Genomic DNA, 20814 nt, shown 5'->3' with positions numbered 1-20814 from the left:
TCTTCATCCTTCTGTGCTGCAGGTGTTCAAGGAGAAGCTCTACGGGAAGAAGCATGTGTGGTTCCTGATAGGCTGGTATGCAGACAACTGGTTTAAGATCAAAGACCCAGCCATCAACTGCACAGTGGAGAACATGACGGAGGCCGTGGAGGGTCACGTGACCACCGAGATCGTCATGCTGAATCCTGAAACTGTCCGTGGAGTCTCCAACATGGTGGGAATGCAAATCACTCCTCTATTTAATGCATTAAAGAGATTAGTTGTATTAATCAGGGAAAACATGTGTAGCTTGATCGACAAATAATGAGTGTTGGTAACTGGATTACAGAGAAAACATCGCAATTCAAAGTAATTAAGGCAATTTGATCGAACGATGGTGTTTAATGAGCTTATAATGACATTAAATAGAGCTCACCTGTTCTTTGTCCAGCACTTTGGGGATCTGGTAACACATACAATGCTTTGGTTCATGTCTACAAACTACAGGGAGTGCAGAATTATTAGGCAAATGAGTATTTTGTCCACATCATCTTCTTCATGCATGTTGTCTTACTCCAAGCTGTATAGGCTCGAAAGCCTACTACCAATTAAGCATATTAGGTGATGTGCATCTCTGTAATGAGAAGGGGTGTGGTCTAATGACATCAACACCCTATATCAGGTGTGCATAATTATTAGGCAACGTCCTTTCCTTTGGCAAAATGGGTCAAAAGAAGGACTTGACAGGCTCAGAAAAGTCAAAAATAGTGAGATATCTTGCAGAGGGATGCAGCAGTCTCAAAATTGCAAAGCTTCTGAAGCGTGATCATCGAACAATCAAGCGTTTCATTCAAAATAGTCAACAGCGTCGCAAGAAGCGTGTGGAAAAACCAAGGCGCAAAATAACTGCCCATGAACTGAGAAAAGTCAAGCGTGCAGCTGCCAAGATGCCACTTGCCACCAGTTTGGCCATATTTCAGAGCTGCAACATCACTGGAGTGCCCAAAAGCACAAGGTGTGCAATACTCAGAGACATGGCCAAGGTAAGAAAGGCTGAAAGACGACCACCACTGAACAAGACACACAAGCTGAAACGTCAAGACTGGGCCAAGAAATATCTCAAGACTGATTTTTCTAAGGTTTTATGGACTGATGAAATGAGAGTGAGTCTTGATGGGCCAGATGGATGGGCCCGTGGCTGGATTGGTAAAGGGCAGAGAGCTCCAGTCCGACTCAGACGCCAGCAAGGTGGAGGTGGAGTACTGGTTTGGGCTGGTATCATCAAAGATGAGCTTGTGGGGCCTTTTCGGGTTGAGGATGGAGTCAAGCTCAACTCCCAGTCCTACTGCCAGTTTCTGGAAGACACCTTCTTCAAGCAGCGGTACAGGAAGAAGTCTGCATCCTTCAAGAAAAACATGATTTTCATGCAGGACAATGCTCCATCACACGCGTCCAAGTACTCCACAGCGTGGCTGGCAAGAAAGGGTATAAAAGAAGAAAAACTAATGACATGGCCTCCTTGTTCACCTGATCTGGACCCCATTGAGAACCTGTGGTTCATCATCAAATGTGAGATTTACAAGGAGGGAAAACAGTACACCTCTCTGAACAGTGTCTGGGAGGCTGTGGTTGCTGCTGCACGCAATGTTGATGGTGAACAGATCAAAACACTGACAGAATCCATGGATGGCAGGCTTTTGAGTGTCCTTGCAAAGAAAGGTGGCTATATTGGTCGCTGATTTGTTTTTGTTTTGTTTTTGAATGTCAGAAATGTATATTTGTGAATGTGGAGATGTTATATTGGTTTCACTGGTAAAAATAAATAATTGAAATGGGTATATATTTGTTTTTTGTTAAGTTGCCTAATAATTATGCACAGTAATAGTCACCTGCACACACAGATATCCCCCTAAAATAGCTAAAACTAAAAACAAACTAAAAACTACTTCCAAAAACATTCAGCTTTGATATTAATGAGTTTTTTGGGTTCATTGGGAACATGGTTGTTGTTCAATAATAACATTATTCCTCAAAAATACAACTTGCCTAATAATTCTGCACTCCCTGTAATGACATTCCCATCAGCCTCGCCTGTGCTTTTGTTGATTAGCAAAAACACAGATTTATACTTCTTGGCTGCCACCAACTTCTTTGAAATGTTTCAATATTCATATTTAAAGTATTGAAACTTGATAAATTTCCAGCCAATTTTCCAGCTTTGTGGTTTGTGGCAAATGCCAGATATAGCAGCGATTCAGCTATAGATAGTAACAGCTGTCAGGAGACGGCTCCCGACAGCTCTGATGGAGTTCGGGACATGACCTTGGTGCAGTTGCTGTAACAGATTACTGAATTGTAAAACCTTGACTCTGTGTGTGTGACAACTCACCTGCATGAGTTCCAGGAAAGTAGATTGTGATTAAGCGTAAGGTCCTCACAAATCCCGTCTGTATTGGGAAAAGGCCTAATTCATAGTTATGAATATTTAATGAAGTTAGCGCTGTTGTGCCATGCGCACAAATGTGTGTAAATCTGCACAACTCCGATGCTTTGGAAACGTGCAGGTATTTAATGAAGTCAAACAGCTGGAAGCTGGAAGGGCGCTTTGAGGCTTAATATTATTTGGCGTGTTTGTTTGGGCAGCGTGAGAGAGTGTAAGAGTGAAGTCAAAAGTGCCAGAACTGTGAGAGTTGGCAAACCTGCATAAAAATGTGATAGAAAAGGAAAGATTTTTATTTTTAATCTCTTTTCCTTTGTACACTCATGAGGCAGATTCAGGATGCTCTGCTCCTTTGAATTTGCGAGACGTGGTCCAGATCAGATGGGTGCAGTACGCACCAGGTGTCAAAACCAGCTGTACCAAAAATCGGGGAATGTAGAACTGTTGAAAACATAACACGAGAGAGGGTTACTTCACTCGTGCCACGCCCGTCTCCTCGGAAATCTGTGCGTGCAGACAGATCTCGACACTCGCATCTGCTTCCTGGCACGACAGCTGAGGTTTTAAGACAGACGAGTGTGCAGAATGTTCTTTTTGTCTGGGCTCTAAAACAAAACCACCGCTAACATCAAGTAATATTTCATCTTAAAGTTAGCTGGAGGAGCTGTAGCTGGAGGATTTGTTGCAGACTGTGTATTAAAGTGGGGATAATGATGTAAGTGTACACGGCCACGGCAAACAGCGCATGTGGGAGGGTTAACTCACGTGTACAGTACAGATGTGCGCCTGATGTGAAGCGCCCTAAAAAAGTCCAGGCACATTCATTTTTCCTTCTTTTTTTCTCAGTCATATCTTCATACCATTTTGTGACCTCCCCAGTTTGCACATAACCACATCTTTCACCTGACTTTACATTTGTTTGTGAGGTCCACATACCTGCATGGTGCGAGATAAATGGGCAGTCAAAGCCCCAACAAGTTCTGCTTTGAACGGCACGCAATAATGAAAGTCTTTTTGCCATTGTGACAAACAATCATCAGAAACTCGCAGTGCATGACGCGTTACCCACTTCTCTGTTCATTGGTCACAGTTTAAGGTTGCCCTGTTCCCAAAGTATTTCCAAACTGACTCTACTGGAAATCGCCGGGTCACAAATGCCATCATTACAACAATATCATCACAGTTGTTCTTGCTGGCCTAAATGTTCCCTCTGCTGGCCTACAGCATTACATTTTATAATTTTGAAATGCTGTTAACGTCTCATTTTTATAAAAATATATATAGAAAACAGCCTAAAAGAGCTGCTAGTTGTTTGTGGTCTCTGTATGCTCCTCTTTTCTCTCTTCTCTTCCCCTCACCCCACCACCACCAGTCGCAGCAGATGGCTGCTCCTCGCTGAGCCTGGAGGTCTCTTCCTGTTAAAAGGGAGCCGTTCCTTCCCTCCATCACTGTGTCAATAAAACTCAATGGAGAAAAAGACTTTTAAAAAATGAAAAGGACCAAACAAGTGGTGCTGATATCAGTCGGTTTGTGCTCTGTTCTACTAATTGGAGTATTTACCAGTCTGTCTCTTTCCTTGAATTAACAGTGTATGCATAATATAATTTAGTATATTCTCTGACATCCCTCGAACCACACCTGAAATCTTTACCTGGAGACGCACTTAGTGCTCTTTAAAGGCACTTCCTCTGTTTAAATATAGTTCACACCTGTCAACACAATTTGAACACAACCAGCGTGACTTAATGTCCAAAAATCCTGGGCATGGTGTTTAAGCAATGTTAACTGAAGTTGGTCTATGGCCAGGACTTAGTGTGATGTAACGTAATTTTCCTGTAATGGTGCTGTGAGTCAACCGGGAAAGTCATTAAGAGGTGGCCCGGGAAAAGGCGACGCTTCCTGAGGAAAAACGGGAAAGATTAGAAGAAATATTGGAAGTTAAAACAGCAGCTGCACTCATCTGAAAACATTCACGTTTTAGTTAAAATATGCGGAAAGTAATTACAAAAAGTATTTTATTAATGAAATTAAAGCGATTAAAGCATTTTTGGCTCTTTTTTTAATTGCTTTAAATGTAATTTAATTTGCTCGCACCGCAGCTTCAGGCGATCGCTTGTAAATAAACAGCTGTGATGACTTCCTCCTGTCCTGTTGATGTGTATTCTGAGCCGTCATTCATTCACTGTTGCCAGGTTTCAGCTCTTATATATCTGGATCCTCGTGAGGCACGAGTTATTTCAGGAACGGCTGGCATGTTAAGAACAATAAAGTCATAGCTTCAGTGAACTTTGCATGACCTGAATCGATAATGTGTTTGCTAAACTGCTGAGAATGCCTGGGAGTTTATGCATTTAAATTATCAGCAGCTCGCTTTTTCTCATTTTTGTCCGATGCTCATTTAGCTTCTCAGGTGCAGTCGCTCTCCTCTGTTTACCTGCTCTAATCCTCTTACGCCGTCTCTTCTTCTCTCCCTTTTCCCTTTTTTCTTTGACCTTCTCCGACTCTGCCGGTCTGCCGTGGATCATCCCGTCATTCTTCTTGTTTACCCATCTCTCCTTTACCATTTCCTCGTCCCGCCTTTTCTCACCACCACCCTCCCCTCCATCCCTCCCTCCTTCCCTTGCACTTCATCAGCAGCTGTTGTTTATATTCATACAGCACCTGCCACTACCTGCTGCTTTAGCTGTTGACGAGTGCTGCTCAACGGGCGATAAGAATTACAGCCAGAACTCCTGCTCTCTGTCCGTCTATTCAAATTCAATTTCTAAGTTTGAAATTGGCATAGCACTCTTAGATAGAGCACTCAGATTAAACTACTATGCCAATACTGCAGGGTCTGAAAAGCACATTGTCAGCTAGTTTTCAGAAGGCAGTGGCAGATTTAAATGCCAAATGCCAAGGTGGAATTTCAATTAGACGAATTTGACATAAGTGAATTGGAGTGTGTGTGTAGGCCTAATTGGCCTCAAAGAATCCACAGAGACACAATGATGAATGGTAGCAATAATTTCCCATTGCGCGTGTATCCAGGCTTTCAGCGGGAGATAATTTTGATTGGTGTTTAATCACAAAATGAGTTCTAAACTCAAATGCTTGTGAGAAAAGGAAAAAGTTGGCCTGTCTTAAGATTACTGTAAGAGTGTAGCAAAGCAATAAAGATGCTTTGGGATCAACCGCAACCAAAGAAAGAGATGTGACAGATATGTGTGATACAGTTAACGATCAGCTTCCTCACCAAAGGTTAGATGAGACGACTAACAGGGCACGTAAATGAATATGAGGATGGAGATTTTCTTTTTTCTTTGTACAATAACTTTAGATAAATAAAAATGTTACTTTCCCACTATGAATCTCTTCCGAGTTGCAGTTGCTTAATTACGTGGAGTCGAGTGGAATTTAGTTTCTTTTGAAATCGCTTTATTTTTGATCCTTCGTTAAGGGCTCTGTTCCAGAGAGCAGGTTTCATGAAGATTCAGTTTTTTAACCCTGAGATGAAGCTCCGGGGTTTCTGTTCCAGAAAGAGAGCTAAGTTAAACTTTAAGTCGGTTACCATGGTAACTGACTCTGTGAACCTCATCGGCTTGCCTGGTTTCTTCATGGAGCTCTGAGTTTCTCTGTGACTCCTCCCCTCCTGAGCAGGAGGGGACAGCTGGTTCCCACCTCAACCAGATTTTTGTGCTTTTTTTCTTGTACATTTCCCACCTGCCACCTTTCTTTTTCTTCTCACATCCACTCATTCCTGCGTATTATTTTTAATGACTGATCAAGTTTAATGATTCCCAGGCTTCCGGGAAAAGGTGCTGGAGCTCCTGATGGGTTGTCTATCACTGTAAAGGAAGTGATTTTTGGTACCAGAAGCTTTCTATGAGCTTTTTATTAGGTTTTTATTTTTTTTTATTTTACTTTATGTGATTTGTAAATGGTCAATACTTGGACCATGAAATCTTGGAATTAATATCTGCATATCCTGTCTACTCAGGAACCCTGGACGCTAAATCACCAGACTAGCAGATGATAAGCTTAGATGGGCATAAATTAGCATAAATAGGGAAAACACAAGTAAAATCTTGTTTGATAAATCCAAACAAGTTTTTCAGGGAGTTCTGTGTTTCATAATTCTTTAGAAACACATAGCGGTTAGCTTAGCCGACACAGCTCTGAATGCCAGAAGGCTATTCTGTTTAGAAAAGCAAAAGATAAATTATTTAGGTCCTGTCCACATGAGGGGTATTGAAAGGGTCCCACTGCCCCTATGCCCAGCTCTACTGCCCCTCAAAAGCCCCTCTGGCTAGCCCAAGTACCCTCTAGCCAGCACAAGAGACCCTATGGTTAGCACAGATGCTAATCCTGTGTGATCCTAAAGCATAACTCCACCATTAGAAGTGGGGCCCACTCCTGACATGCTGCTATTTGCTATGCACCCTTCCTCTTGTTAGCATATATTTTGGCAGACAGATTTCAGTTCAGGTTGGCTGCACATAGGAGCTTTTTTTATTTCATCATGGCAGAAGCAGTATTTATTTATTCTGAACCAAATTTATTTTTAACACTCCAATCTCCACCAAGTTCAGCTTGTCGCAGAAAGACGGTTTCTGACTCTGAAGCCGCTCACTTTTTTCCTCGGTTTATTTGAAGTGGGAACAAGTGTTTACTACAGGAGAGTAAAAATAAATCCTAAATCAAATACACACGTTATAGTGAATACCAGAAATGACTTCCAAAGATCTGAGGGTCGATTCATTTGGTGGCTCTTCAAGTTTTTTTCTTTAGTTATGTGAATATCTAGCAACACAAATAAAAAATGAGTCAATGTAAACCTTCTTTGCAGTGTTGCATTTCTTGGCTCTTTGATGTCCTCTCTGTCTTCTTTTTCTCAGACATCACAGGAGTTTCTCGCCGCCTTGATGTCTCGTCTGGGAGGGAAGAACCCCGAGGAGACCGGCGGGTTTCAGGAGGCCCCTCTAGCCTACGATGCAGTGTGGGCGCTGGCCCTAGCCCTTAATAAGACTGTGGCACCGCTGAAGGCTAAGGGCCGACGTCTGGAGGATTTCAACTATAACAACCACGACATCACGTCCGAGATTTACAGGGCCCTCAACACGAGCTCCTTTGAAGGCGTCTCGGTAAGTGCAGAAGATGTAAGGAAAGGTGAAAGAGGAGCAGTGGCAAAGAAAACATCTGCTACCCTGTAGTTAGTTAGTCCCCAGAAATATGATTTTTTAAAAATCGAAATATTTAAAATAATGTTTTGTCTGGCCCCTAAAGCTATTATTAATTAGAACATTTTGGTTCAAATTATGCAAAATCAAATAATATGAAATATAAGTAAATACCTCTTTTTGACTAGAAACACAGCAATAACTTTCATACATTCACCAGTAACTTCACGTTTTTGGCATTTTCTTCTGATTATCGCCCCTCACGTTTTGCACCGCTCAGTCCTGAGCCAGCTTCAGCTGCTCCCGATGAAGCAGCTAACAAAAACTAGCCAGCATTTGCACATCACCTGAAATTCAGAATTCATTTAAAAATCTTAAAATGACGTGGGCTCTACATGGCCAGGCTCACATAGGCTCTTACAGAGCAAGTCTGCTGAGAACTTATTCCAGCGATCGACCTCTCTGATCAACTGTTCCACGCTCTTCTTTGAAAGGTGACCACGCTTTTGAGGCAGTAGCTCCTAAAATTGGAACAGCCTCCCTCTGCCCATCCGCTGCTGAAAACTCATTTTTACAGCTTATTTCCTGAATCACTCACCAGTTATTTTTGCTTATTGCTTATAAGAATTATAAGAGCGTATGTTTGACTGTGGGATATGGAGATTTCTCTAATTTACTTCTTTAATTTGTGTTTGTTTGTTTTTTTTATCCAAACTGTGAAGCACTTTGCAGCTGTGTGGTTCCTGTTATAAAAACATAATAATAATAATAATAATAATAATAATAAAAACCAGTTATAAAAGTATGGAAGTGGGGATAAAATAAAAGCCATGCACAGTCTCGTGTCACTGGGTATAATCTATTGCAGTCCAGTGCAGCTGCTCCACCAGATGCCCAACGAGTTTCCAATCACTGAGCATTAAAAATGAATTTGAATATTGTGATTTTTCCACTTTGCATCTTGGAGACGTCTGCCAGCACATTGTGCACCCCACAAAAATGGACACCTTCCATGCTGTGTTCCAGTTAACACTGGGCACTGATCGGAAGGGACAGTTCACCCCGAAATGTCATTTACATATTTTTGCTCTGCCGTGTAGTTCAGTTTAATCCTCTAGATTGATTTGGTGTGAGATGCCCACAACTATCACCGCACAATCTTTCTGCTGTCTGTCATTCTGCTGGAAAACATCCTATTAAGCAGTCAGAAGCATGAGCATCTAAGAACACGTAGTTGCATGCATCCTTCTGCATAGTGATTACTTTGGTTCCTACAATTGCATAAATTGAAATTGCTTTAAAGTTTGTGGATGTTTTTGTGGATGGGTATGACTTCTGGAAAGAGACATTGCTGCTCAGTTAAATTGTATTTTTTGATGTTTTGAACACCAAGGCGAGCACAATTTACTCCATTATATCTGAGAGGGAGAGAGAGCCAATGTCTCCAAAACTGGACAACTTGCACAAAAACAGTCTAGATGGATACATAGCACAACGGGCTAGGGAAACATGTAAATATGTATGGTGCATGATTACAGAGAAGCTGTGAGGGTCTGTTTTGAGAGACAATCACGTGCTCATGTGGGCAGTTCTGTGCTAGCAGACAAACCACTAAGGAGAGTCACCTTTGAAATGTCAAACCTGGAATTTGACAGATGTTGGCTGTCTTTAGCTTGCAGAGATCATGCTTACTTACTTCTTCTAAATTCATTTGTGCTACAGAGCTCTTGTTATGTCTTGTGCCTTTTTTTGTTACACAGTTTAGTTTATTTTGAGCCAAGCTAATAGAAAGATGCACAAGCACATTGCTGTCTGGGCCCTTTGTTGCCGCCACAGACATCTGACAGTCTGGCAGTTGCCCTTGAGAGACGGGTGTTATGGTCAAAAACACCTGCAGCTCTGCTTCAACTACTACTTCTAACTACCCTTTTTTTTCTGAAAGATATGCAGGCCACCATTTCTGTCTCAACACAAGTTCAAGAAACAGATTATATGAAGAATATATATCATATCTGCACCCACCCCCCGCTGCTCCTCCTTTGATGCAGTGTCTCACTAAATCGATCTGTTGTCATTGATGGCTGAGCTCTCCTGTATGCTGTTCCGCTCTACATCATATAGCGCTAAATGTACTGTACATTACTACGTGAAGATATAACAATCATTATTTGTCTGCAGCGGTGCTGAACTGAACTTTACCGGTTGCCTGGTTTAAAAGCTGTTTGCATTTCTTGCCCATTTCTCTTCATCTCCGGTCTGTGAGCTAGGCTAAATCGCTGCAGGAGTGGTGTTAATCTCAGCAACCATTGGCAAAAAAAAGAATAATAACTAGTAATATTCCCTGAAATGCAGAATTATGTAGTTAAAAATTAGGCTTTTTATTTGCAATAATGCCAAGTTTCTGCTTTTTGAATGTGTCTCAGGGCCAGGTGGTGTTTGACGCCCAGGGATCCAGGATGGCAATGACTCTTATCGAGCAACTGCAAGGTAAAGCGCTTCTACGCTGTCCTCCCACGTTCAATTATAGTTGCAGAATCTGGACTGAATAATAAATGTCACTCATTGAAGAAAATCATTGCTGAATTTATTCAATGATGCATTGATTGCTGCTTTCAGCGCAGTCTGGAGAAAAGGCTCAGTTTAAGGGGCCCTTTAACTGCACATGTGAACGAGCTGGGTGCAGTGCAGTGTTGACTCGAAGCTTCACTCTAATTGGGCACCAGCCTTCGTTTTAAGCTGTTTCTGGAAATGGCATCCTATTTGTCACCAGTGACTTAATGAGTTTCCCTGCATGGGATAAGGTTGAGGATTATTTTCTACCTCTGTTCTCTTTGGCGTCCTAACGGATGAGAATTTATAATCCTGCCCCTTTCCCCTCGCATTCGGTCTCATATTTCCTGTTGTGGTGTCGGGGTAATTTGACATCCACAATGAGACGACCTGACTCGAATCCCTGAATCACTGTGGGACCTCATCAGTATTCCTGGTCAAGACTGCCACATAAGCGCCTTTTTTTCCCTCTCTTTCTTTTCTCCTTCCTCTCCCCTTGGTGCTTCTTTGTTTGTCCACCTTTTCATCCGTCGATTCTTTTGCGTATGCATTATGTGCCTTTTCTTTCTGTATTCACATATTGCACGGCCTAAACGGCAGTGGTATAAATATCAATGTTCATCAGCTCTCTCGAGGAGCAAATTAATTACAGAAGCAATGCTAATTAAACTTCATACCTTTCTTGCTTTCTTGTCTCTGCTTCTCAAACATGTAGGAGGCAGTTATAAGAAGATTGGTTACTATGACAGCTCTCAAGGGAACCTCTCCTGGTTTGGCAATGATGTTTGGATAGGTAAGATGGATTTTACGGCACCGATCGCTCAGCTTCCTGTGTCTGTATTTGTGTCCTGTGTCATGCCGTGAGTCAGCCGGGTCACATGTTTGTGCTTTGACTTCAGACCTCCGCTGCGTGGCTTAATTTAGCCTCCTTTACTGTCTAAATGATGTATAATCACGGTGGATTTTTTTTGTAACCACTTGTTTAGATGAAGCTAGTTATTTGGATTCTGACGCTCGCCCTCAAATTAGCCGGCTGCGCACTCACTGTCCAACATGTGTTAAAAGTGTTGGCGCAGCACATGCACTGTAATCAAACAGGTCGGCGTCCTACTGTGAGTTAGCCTGTTTTTCTTAACCTATATTTGTTTCCATGCTGGCAAACTGGCACCATTAAAAGTAAACCAAAGTGGCTTTTCACAGTTACTGCTATTGATGTATGATATTTGTCACTGAATTAAATACATGCCTGAAAAAAATTCAGTTTTAATCCAAGTTTTGGAGTAACAGGGCTGTTCTCTGATTTTAAACCCTTCAGTCGAAGCACTTTTAAATTTACAAGTTACAAAACACCCCAAATTAAACCAGTGATGACTCCACAGCAAACCGTGGTAAGCTGATCTGCTGAGACCTGTAAGTTGACATTTCTTATTCTCGCCTAATCAAAACTGTAAATGAGAGAATAAATAAACCGCCATCAGTCAGAGATGTGACTACAACAACAGTGATGCATCCATTTTAATAATGTTAGTTGCAGGTGGCCTTGACAGCGTGTGCACTGCACTCAGAAACCTCCAAAAAACTGTCAGCAGGTTGCATTTTATGGCGTAATTGCCTGGTCCAGTAACAGAGACCTTCAGGGTGGAAAGGGTTAAGCAAACTCATGGACGATTTTTCTCAATGCACAGCAGAAATGATGTGTAAATGTCAATGACTATAAAAATAAGTGTAGCCTGTGTGTGTGTGTGTGTGTGTGTGTGTGTGTTAGCAGAGTTTTCTCTCTGGAAGTTTTGGAAGTTTTCAAAGTTTGTTTTAAAGCTGATATAAACGCATCAATGTGTCCCAGATAGCGGACACATTCTGGCCCTTTTGGCACTTATGGATCAGTAAAAGCACCAACAAGTACTGTGTGGACTGAACGCGGCCCAGAAGTAATGAAGTGGCCTTGGCATGTGTTGCAGGAGATGTTATTATATTATGTGGGCCAGTTTTCAGAACACACCTCATATCTGTCTAATAAGTTAAGGCTCTGTTTGGCATGAGGCAACCAAATGTGGCCCATTTAAAAAACACACACAACCAAATTGTGCACTAAATATTCTTGTATATAGAAACTTTTACAGTAATGCATGCGCTGTGCACTCAAACATATGCGGTTGTAGAATAATAACATGTACACATTCTGCTTTAAAGAGCAATGCTAATCCAGTAAACCACAACAATAAAACCTCTGACAGTAAGAGGGAATAACATTGATTTTCTTGTTCCAGTGCAATGTTCTCCTAGGAAAACTTCAGGCACTCGTGGGGTTTTTCATTTAGAAATATAATAAATCTAAAGATTTTTGCAGACCCTGCAGTGGCATTATCCTCCCCGCAGCGTGACAGTGTGCCACACCACACCACAAAAACAGCTTGAAAAGGCTCAAAGATCAAATCACAGATCCCAAGGTGTTGACCTAGCTTCCAAACTCCCCAGATCCCAAATCCGATTAAGCATCCCAAAACAACCTTGCTACCCATAAACCCCAAAGGCACTGCCGCCATTTTCCTGGTATCAGAAACCACAGGAGTCCCATGTGAGTGCCCCTTTGGGTCAGGTTTTTTTTTTTATAACATAAGGGGGACCTACACAAGATTAGCACATGCATTGGAGCTTTTGTGTGTGAGCAGAGTAGCAGTGGATGTCTACACAATATTAACAAGAAAATCCTGTAGAAGTTGCACAGCAGTCTCTCCACTTAATAATTTTTGTGATTAATATTTTTCTGATGAAGAATTAAAGGATGCCACCTTAGTGCTGAATTGGACCGAGTTAGTGAAAACTAAAACTGTGAAAATATGCACTTTTCCAGTTTGATGTACATATAGTTCAGTTTGACAGTTTAATTTATGGGATGCTGTCCTCCGGGCCTTATTTCAACATTTTGTCCTTGCTGACACTCAGAGCTCCAAGCTCGTGTAATCCCTGGAAGAGTTTTAGCCGATAAAAGAGGGAGGATGGATTTTTTTAAAGTTAATTGCTGCAGTCCGGTGTGAGGGGTTTCACAGTGCTGCAATGGCCTCCATATGCTGTGCATCGCAGCTCTGACTGCTGAGCAGTTGTTCATCTCTTTGCCTGATCTTAGCTTAGCTTGCCTCGCTAACCAACCAAGTTTTTTTTTTTTTACATCTTTCTTCTGCATAAAGAAGCTCGAACTCAAGCCAAAAAGCCCGAACCTGTGCTTTAACTCCTGCTGCCCATACTTGAGTTTACTGTGAAAACCTATTAGCGATGATTTGCCTCAGACACCAAGACGAGTATTCTGGATGTTTACTGGCCCGTCTCTCCCTAGGGAGGTGACATACTTGTGCCTGGACAGAGTGTGCCACTAATCAATCCTGCACGCCAAGGCAGCCCACAGAGGGACGCCTTTTTTTAGGCTTTTAAGGAAATGATCTGTTGCCAGGGCTTAACTGAACCCAGAAGAGGTAAAGTTTCCAGGTCAGTATCAGCATCCAGGGACAGGTGACCTGTTTGCTTGTAGGCGACATGTTTTTCCATCAGGCCGGCTTCCAGCTCTTTAGTTTGGCTTGTTGCAACGTGACAGGCTTGATGTCAGTCTAGTTAGAAGCCGCTGATGTGAAACTGACATGTTGTCCAGAGTGTCAGAGGTGAGTTTTGTTTGCTTTTTTTAAATGAGCTTCTTCTTTTCTGTTTACCAAATAAAGACACATCCAGCTGACATCTACTTGTTGAGAGGAAATGAGTAATTTCCTGCTTTCTGGAGCTGACTCAGTTCGGGGAAGTTTTCTTCTTGACAGCTGGGGTGGAGGGGATGGGGGAAGGGCGTGCTTGATGTACTGACAGGGTGGAGTAAACAGCGCGGTTTTTAACTTAACCCCTGCGCTTGTTTTCCTTTGTGTTTACCACGCCCCTCCTCGCGTCGCTTTCTCACTCTCTGCACGGTCGCCCTAACAACCACTTTTTAGCTCAGCTCTTGTTCTGATCGCTGTGGCAACTGTTACAGAGCTGGGTCTCCATGGCAACTTCCCGTCCTGATTCCCTGATCAAGGACGGAGGAGGGCTTAGATGCTGCAAACACGCTGACTGAATGGACAGTTGACACATATACGCCGTGCACCTACTCAGAGCCATAATTACTACGACTGTACATTCATTCAGACACGTACATGGCTTTCCACATTCTGGAATTTTAAATATTCCATATTTAAAGTTGACCTAATATGGTCATTTTCAGGCCTATGGCTTTACTTAGAATCTACTGCAGCACTAATTCATCACAATCCTTACTCATCTCATACTGGAGATGAATAAGGATCATGCACTGAAATCTGAAACAAGCTTCTGCGAGGTGACCGTATTAGGGATATATGCTCTCAGTGACATCATACAGAGCCAAGAGTAGAAAAAGTGTGTGAAACGGAGCATCAATCTGAAGTGTTAGCTTTTCACCTCAGAGATTATATGGGAAATTACAACAGTTCCACTTCAAAAAAATATTCTAATAGAATAAATCTAATTAATCTAATTATAGCTATAGGAGCTGCAGTAAGCTCAGTTCTTTCTTACACCACTGCCAGATCTTTTTTGTTTTCAAGCTTGTGGTCTTCAGTTTTTAGCAAGGTCATTCTAGAGTCTCCCAACCGCACAGTCATCATGGAAGGAGTATTTTAATTATAAAGTGTGTTGGATATTTACTGTCTATAACAGAAATATGTGAAGGTGTGTTGAGGTGTCGAGGGAAAAGCAGCTGGGTGAATGTAGAGTTGCTAAAGCATTCTGAGCCTTGCAAACCAAAAATAAAAATTTAAAACAAAGGAAGTGCAAAGATGATGTAACTACTGTAATATTCTCTCTTTGTGAAACTTTAACAAGCTGGCAGCGAAGCTGGCAGCGTATGGCACGTGTCATACTTCCATATATCACAAAAACACAGCTGCACTTCACACATAGTGAGTGTAACATGTACAGCATTGGTGATGTATGTTTGGTTTCAAATGACAAAATTGGACAGAAACTGTGTGCGCTTTATCAGATTGTGCCTTTAGGAAACACGGACAGAAAGAAAATATTTCTGAATTTTTCACATCCATGTTCTCTTGACTCGTATAAATTGGTGATGCTTCTTTTTAAAGAAGCAACGATGGCAGATTAATTCATTTGCAGATTATTTACTGACTTGAATTCAAAGGAGCTTGCAAAGAAACGCGTCTGTCCAGATGCGTTTCTTTGCAAGCTCCTTTGACTACGATGACCTGGATGACTGAGAACCTTCACAGACATACTGACTTGAATGATTCATTATTCAACAAGTATACTTGTACAAAAACTGTTTCATGTTGCACTGCAAATCTGTGCATTCAAGATGTAAAGAACATGTTTAGCATTTTTACTTGATTATGAGAACAGATGATGTTTTTCCTTTCAAACTACTAAACTGTTTATGTGTTAAGGACTAAATGTTGCACTGTTTCAACAGACAGGCTCTTCAGTGCTTTTGTGCAGAATTTTTGTCGCCACCATCAAATCTGTTGCTAGGAGTTGGTCATCATCCGATATTGGGTACATATGAAGAGAAGCATCAGTGATCCCGTTTATTTTAAATTTCCCTTTAATGTGTCTGTTGTGGCTTCGTGAGTCACGCTGTTTTGGGGGGGATTTCTTATTTAACAGTGTTGCATTTTGTTTGTATTGAAGATACAAATTTCTATTCATTTCTAGTTTTTACTTTACCACATGAATAGACTGTTGGTCCTGCTGGATTTGATCAATGTGGAGAGTAATTTTGCCAATGGTGATCTTAATCAGAAGTCTACACATAAATTTAGCTGAACTTGTGTAATCACATGAAGATTAATTGAGGAATATGGATGGACTGCAGGTATCCTGAATGAAGATCCCTAATGTCCCAGTTTCTCCTCATCCTTTCATCTCACTCAAACACACAGTTTGATTGATGCACAAATCAGTCAGGACCACTATAGTCCAAATAAGATGTTTGTTTCCATCTGCTGTAAATTATGTTTGACTAAATGTCTGCGAGAGCAGCAGCAAGACATCAGCGCAGAGCAGAGGAGGCATCAGTAACATCAGATGTGACGGTGATTAAGAGGAGCTTGTAGACTCACAGCAGCTGTAGACCTTATGTGAAATTAGCCTGTTGGATGTGTAGACGGGTATCAGCTATGTAATCAGCTTATGTGGGCTGGTATTGAGATCAGATCTCTGCGGGCCGACTGATCAATTGTGTTAAAGAGAGAGCTGAACCTGAACGTTAAACTTTTGATTTTGTGATTGATTTACACTCCTACCCTCACCCACGGCCACGAGCTGTGTGTAGTGACCAATGAAAAAAAGAAGCAGGTACAAGCTGAGGAAATGAGCTTCCTATAGAAGCTTGTTTAGAGTGAGAAGCTCAGTCGTTTAATGAAGACACTCCTCCATCAAAAGGAGCCAGATTCGTTGGCTTAAGCATCCTGCTACGGTTCCTCCTTGGCACTTTGTAGTGTAGAGGTGACTCGGGCATGTCTAAGTGAGGTGAAAGATTATGTGTCCGGGCTGGCTTGGGGCCACCTTATTATCTCCATGGCCGACTGAGTAGATTGATTTCTAACTACTTAAAAAAATAAAACCCTTTATTTCCTCTGGTTTTCCTGCCATACCTCTTTAATTTAACTTGGCACACTGTCTTATATTGTCATTCTTCAGTCAGATGTCACCAGACACGAGCTGGCTATGTGACTGCAGTGACAAGCATCTAAACACAGCGTGATTGGCTCTCTGACACTCTGCGACCCCCAAGGGGACGACACTCTGACACTTCCCTCTGACATCTGACACATCAGCTTCATGCAGCGCTGACACTCCTGCCCTGTTTCCTCTCTGACATGAACACACACACCGTCTCCCTCTGTTTTTCCCTCTCTGTGCGTGCCTAAATGCACCCTGGCACTCATACGCAGCTTCTTCACTATGTTCTCTCATACTTACTCTATCGATCTGCATGCATGTGAATAATTAGACTTAAATTCGCATAAGCATCCTCACACACACACGCAAACACACACGCGCACACACATCTGCAGGCAGTCTCGGATTTAGGCAGACAGATAGTCAGAGGCTGTTGAGTGTAAAACGAGGCTCCCTGTCCATCTGCCCCTCTTTGAACTCTCCTCACAGAGGAATTCTTCTGGTTTAAAGCTACACAAGCATGAATAATTTGGTCGTTGGTCCACTCGATAAAACCCTAAAGCTTCAACTCTTAATTAACAAAGTTGTCTTCTTGCTCAGTACATTACTTTACAGTATGGTAATTGCTGAAACACACATTCAAGCACAAATCGGTGATTCGTGGCTGTGTGTTTCACAGCATGCTGTTCAACCGTGTCAGAAATTAAAAGTGTTACTAGTTGTTCCAAAGGGCAGAAATCACTGTCATAAGGAGGAGAGAGACTTTGATTAAATTAGGATACCAAGGCACGTTTTCAAACAGTCAGTGTGTTTCAGTTGGCTGCACATGGCAGATATCGCTGGATCCAGAAAGAAAAGAGAAGCCTGCTTTCTTGTGTTGAAGTTGGTGTGAATGAATGTCGCGCTGCAGGTTTTAGGAGGTTGATGAAAGGCTCAGAAAACAGTCATTTAATCTTAAATGTGCAGTCAGTCATTTTTTGTGGTTATTTAATAGAGTAAAAAGCAGATATTCTACTCATTCTACTCCTGAAGTGCGCATGCGCCAACCAGCGTGCAGCCTGTTACAGTCGCTCCTGCTTTTTCTCTTAGTTTAGCTCTTTTTTCTTACGTATTCTTTTTTTTCTGACTTGTATTTTCATCCGTTTATTATCTTTAAAAAATAATAATAATAAAAAAAAATTCCCCCAGGGATCAATAAAGTATTCTGATTCTGATTCTAAATATACATAGATTAGTGTATAATTGTCTTCCAGCAAACTGATGCGTTCTCATAAACTCATAATTAATCCATTAAAAGTAAATAGGAGTGCATAAATAGGGACACTTAAATTATCCCTGCGCCTTCAGACTCAACATATGAAGTATTACACCCGTGTTTTATCCTCTTCATGTCACATCATCCTGTTCCTCCTCACCCCAAACCTCAAAAGTAAAGTCAGGTTTCTAACATGGAAAAATACGCTTATTTATTCCCAATATTCTTGCAACCCTCCAACTCTGGACAGCTGACAAAATCCAGCTGAACAACACCAACATCTGGTTATAAGCTAACATTATGCAGTGGCCCTGTAGCCCCTTTTGCACATTTATGATTTTTATATCTTGAAGGTAAAATTCTAACAAAACAGATTCTATCTTTGATTTATTTCATTGCTTAATGTGTTTGAGATGGATGTGTGGTCACATATGCATATATAAATTAGAAGGCAGATCATTGATAACAGCGTCACCGGTCGGTAAGTATTCTTTTGGTCTGAAGGCAGTTTGTGAAATAATCAATCTTGTTTATTTTTCTTCCTCAACATGATTTGTCAAACATTATTTCATGTATCTGAGCACAACCTTTGTCTATCTGCTCTTTCATCTTCTGATTTGTGTCCATATATGTAAAATCAATATGTTCTGGATTGGATTTAGATTAGAGGGGCTGGAGGGATGTTCATGTTCCTTCATGATGTCATAGGTTATTGATTGCTTGGCCATTAACACCAGTGCAGGAAAAGATGCTGGTTTGGATTTAAATACAGTTGTTGTCTTTCAAAGCTTTGCTGATACACACCCACTTTCTCTAGACAAAATACATGCTTCAAATATACTTCCTATTGAAACCCATTACTGGAAAAACTGTGTTAACTGACATGACAGAATGTGACACTGTGTGACCATTAACCCCAAAAAATAGATACTAAAGAGAGAAGCATCACTGTCTACTGGTATCATATAAATAAAACTGAATAGAGCTGTAGGTGGAAAAAAGTAGAGCAAGAGCCGACGTGTCCTTCCTCCAGGGATAAAAAGAAATAAATAAAAATGACACACTTTTCCAGCAGTTCGACATTTTCAACATCTAGAGTGATTATTTCTTATAGAAGCTCGGTTATCCCCTCTTTATTTTTAGGATAATGCTGTCTATCAGATTTTTATATCAGTTTTTCTTTTTAAAACACCATTAACTTTTACATTTTGGAGATGAGCTAAATCACAAAATGAAAAATCTGGTGAGTACAGACGAGAATGAGACGCTATCACGTAGCACTGTCTGCTCCACTGGCAGTAAAAGCTCAGACTGAGCACAAACTCAGATGTAGTACTCTATTTTCTAAACTGTCTCCTTGAAAGATCCATTATCACCACTACCCTAAGAACATATAACCTGTAACCACACCTATTCACACTCTTACAGGGAGGGGGAGCGTAATAGCCGACCTCTTGAGGTATCAATCTCCTGACTGAGGACAGCGCTGCTGGGCTTTCTGTCATTTTTTTTAAATAATGGCTGGATTTCTTTCTGAATTTGAACCTGGACAAGTTTTTTTTTTCTGCCACAAGTTTCACTTTAGACTTTATTTACATGATGGACGTCGACATAATGATGTCAGCCCATTGGTTGGTGGACTTTACACTGTAGCACTTGGTGAACTTTTTGAGTCCAGACGGTGTAATATTATGATGAGAGGGTGGAGTGCTAGCTATCAGCTAACACCAGTGAGCTTGGTTAGCTTCTATGTATGTAACGCTCAGACATGCACAGCTAATTAGAGAGAAACTACAAGAAATGAACCAACCACAACTGAAACACAAACTTCCTAGATGGTCTGCATCTCACTGTATTTTATATTGTTTGTCAAATGATTTGATGCAGAGTTGGACCAAAGCTGGTTTACTAACTCGCTTTGCTGTGTATCGTGGCTCACTTCTCCTTCAGTAGCTACTTCACTGCACCCACATTCCCCCTTTTTGTGGATGACTAAGTAAGGTGACCGCGGCTAGCAGCGTTTTTCTTGCTGTTGCGGCAACTTCTCTGACATACTTTCCACTTCAATCCCGCTAAGTCACACTGAGTCACTCACACAGGTGCAGTGAAGCTGTGGTTACTGGGTCAAGCGAAGCACTGGTGAAGATCGTCAAGGAATTATTTTGAATTTAATTGGCATTCTGTTGTCGTCTCTGGCTCCCGCTCCTCTCCTCAGCTCTGTTTCCTGAGCAAATGCTAGCTCCTCTGTGGCCTCCACTGTTACTCACTGGTGTTTGTTGCTGGTCTAATGAAGTCAGTGCCGTTTGGTGCTCTTATCATCATGATATTTGATTTAAACGGTGTGCTGCATGTTAGAAAGTTAACCATGGTTTCTGACTGAGACTATGAATGATTTTGGCCATGAACAATGAAAATGTGATAACCTTTTCACAACAAGGTCCGGTGCACTGACCATCAAAAAACTGGAATCTATCCACACACCCCAGAACTGTTTATCTGTATGTGATTTTCAATACTGCAAAGTTGGGCATTTTAGCATGCATGTCTATGGGGAGTGACTTGTATTTTGTGCCATTGCCAAATGGCCATTAGAGGAACTGCAGTTTTTGGCACTTCCACATTAGATTCACTTCTTTAGCCCTAGAGGTTGTTGCATGAATTCACACAGGTCTCCTTTCACCAGCAGCACATATGATTACATGGCATGTCAAGTCATGACTACCTGAACAATGAAAGAACTT

The 20814-nt window shown here is 41.5% G+C and overlaps 1 protein-coding gene across 2 annotated transcripts in view; it reads left to right on the top strand.

Annotated features, from left to right (window-relative positions):
* gabbr1a (gamma-aminobutyric acid (GABA) B receptor, 1a) overlaps positions 1–20814 on the top strand; it is a 125273-nt gene that overhangs the window by 69110 nt on the left and 35349 nt on the right. For both annotated transcript variants that reach the window (XM_084944414.1, XM_084944415.1), the window contains 4 exons: positions 23–214; positions 7297–7542; positions 10002–10065; positions 10844–10921. In XM_084944414.1, the coding sequence (XP_084800540.1) occupies positions 23–214; positions 7297–7542; positions 10002–10065; positions 10844–10921 (580 nt within the window). The remainder of the gene's footprint in view (positions 1–22; positions 215–7296; positions 7543–10001; positions 10066–10843; positions 10922–20814) is intronic.

The sequence above is a fragment of the Perissodus microlepis genome, chromosome 11 (assembly GCF_051167445.1).
Source record: "Perissodus microlepis isolate ML-2025 ecotype Zambia chromosome 11, ASM5116744v1, whole genome shotgun sequence".
Taxonomy (NCBI): domain Eukaryota; kingdom Metazoa; phylum Chordata; class Actinopteri; order Cichliformes; family Cichlidae; genus Perissodus; species Perissodus microlepis.
This window is presented reverse-complemented; position numbering and strand designations above follow the sequence as displayed.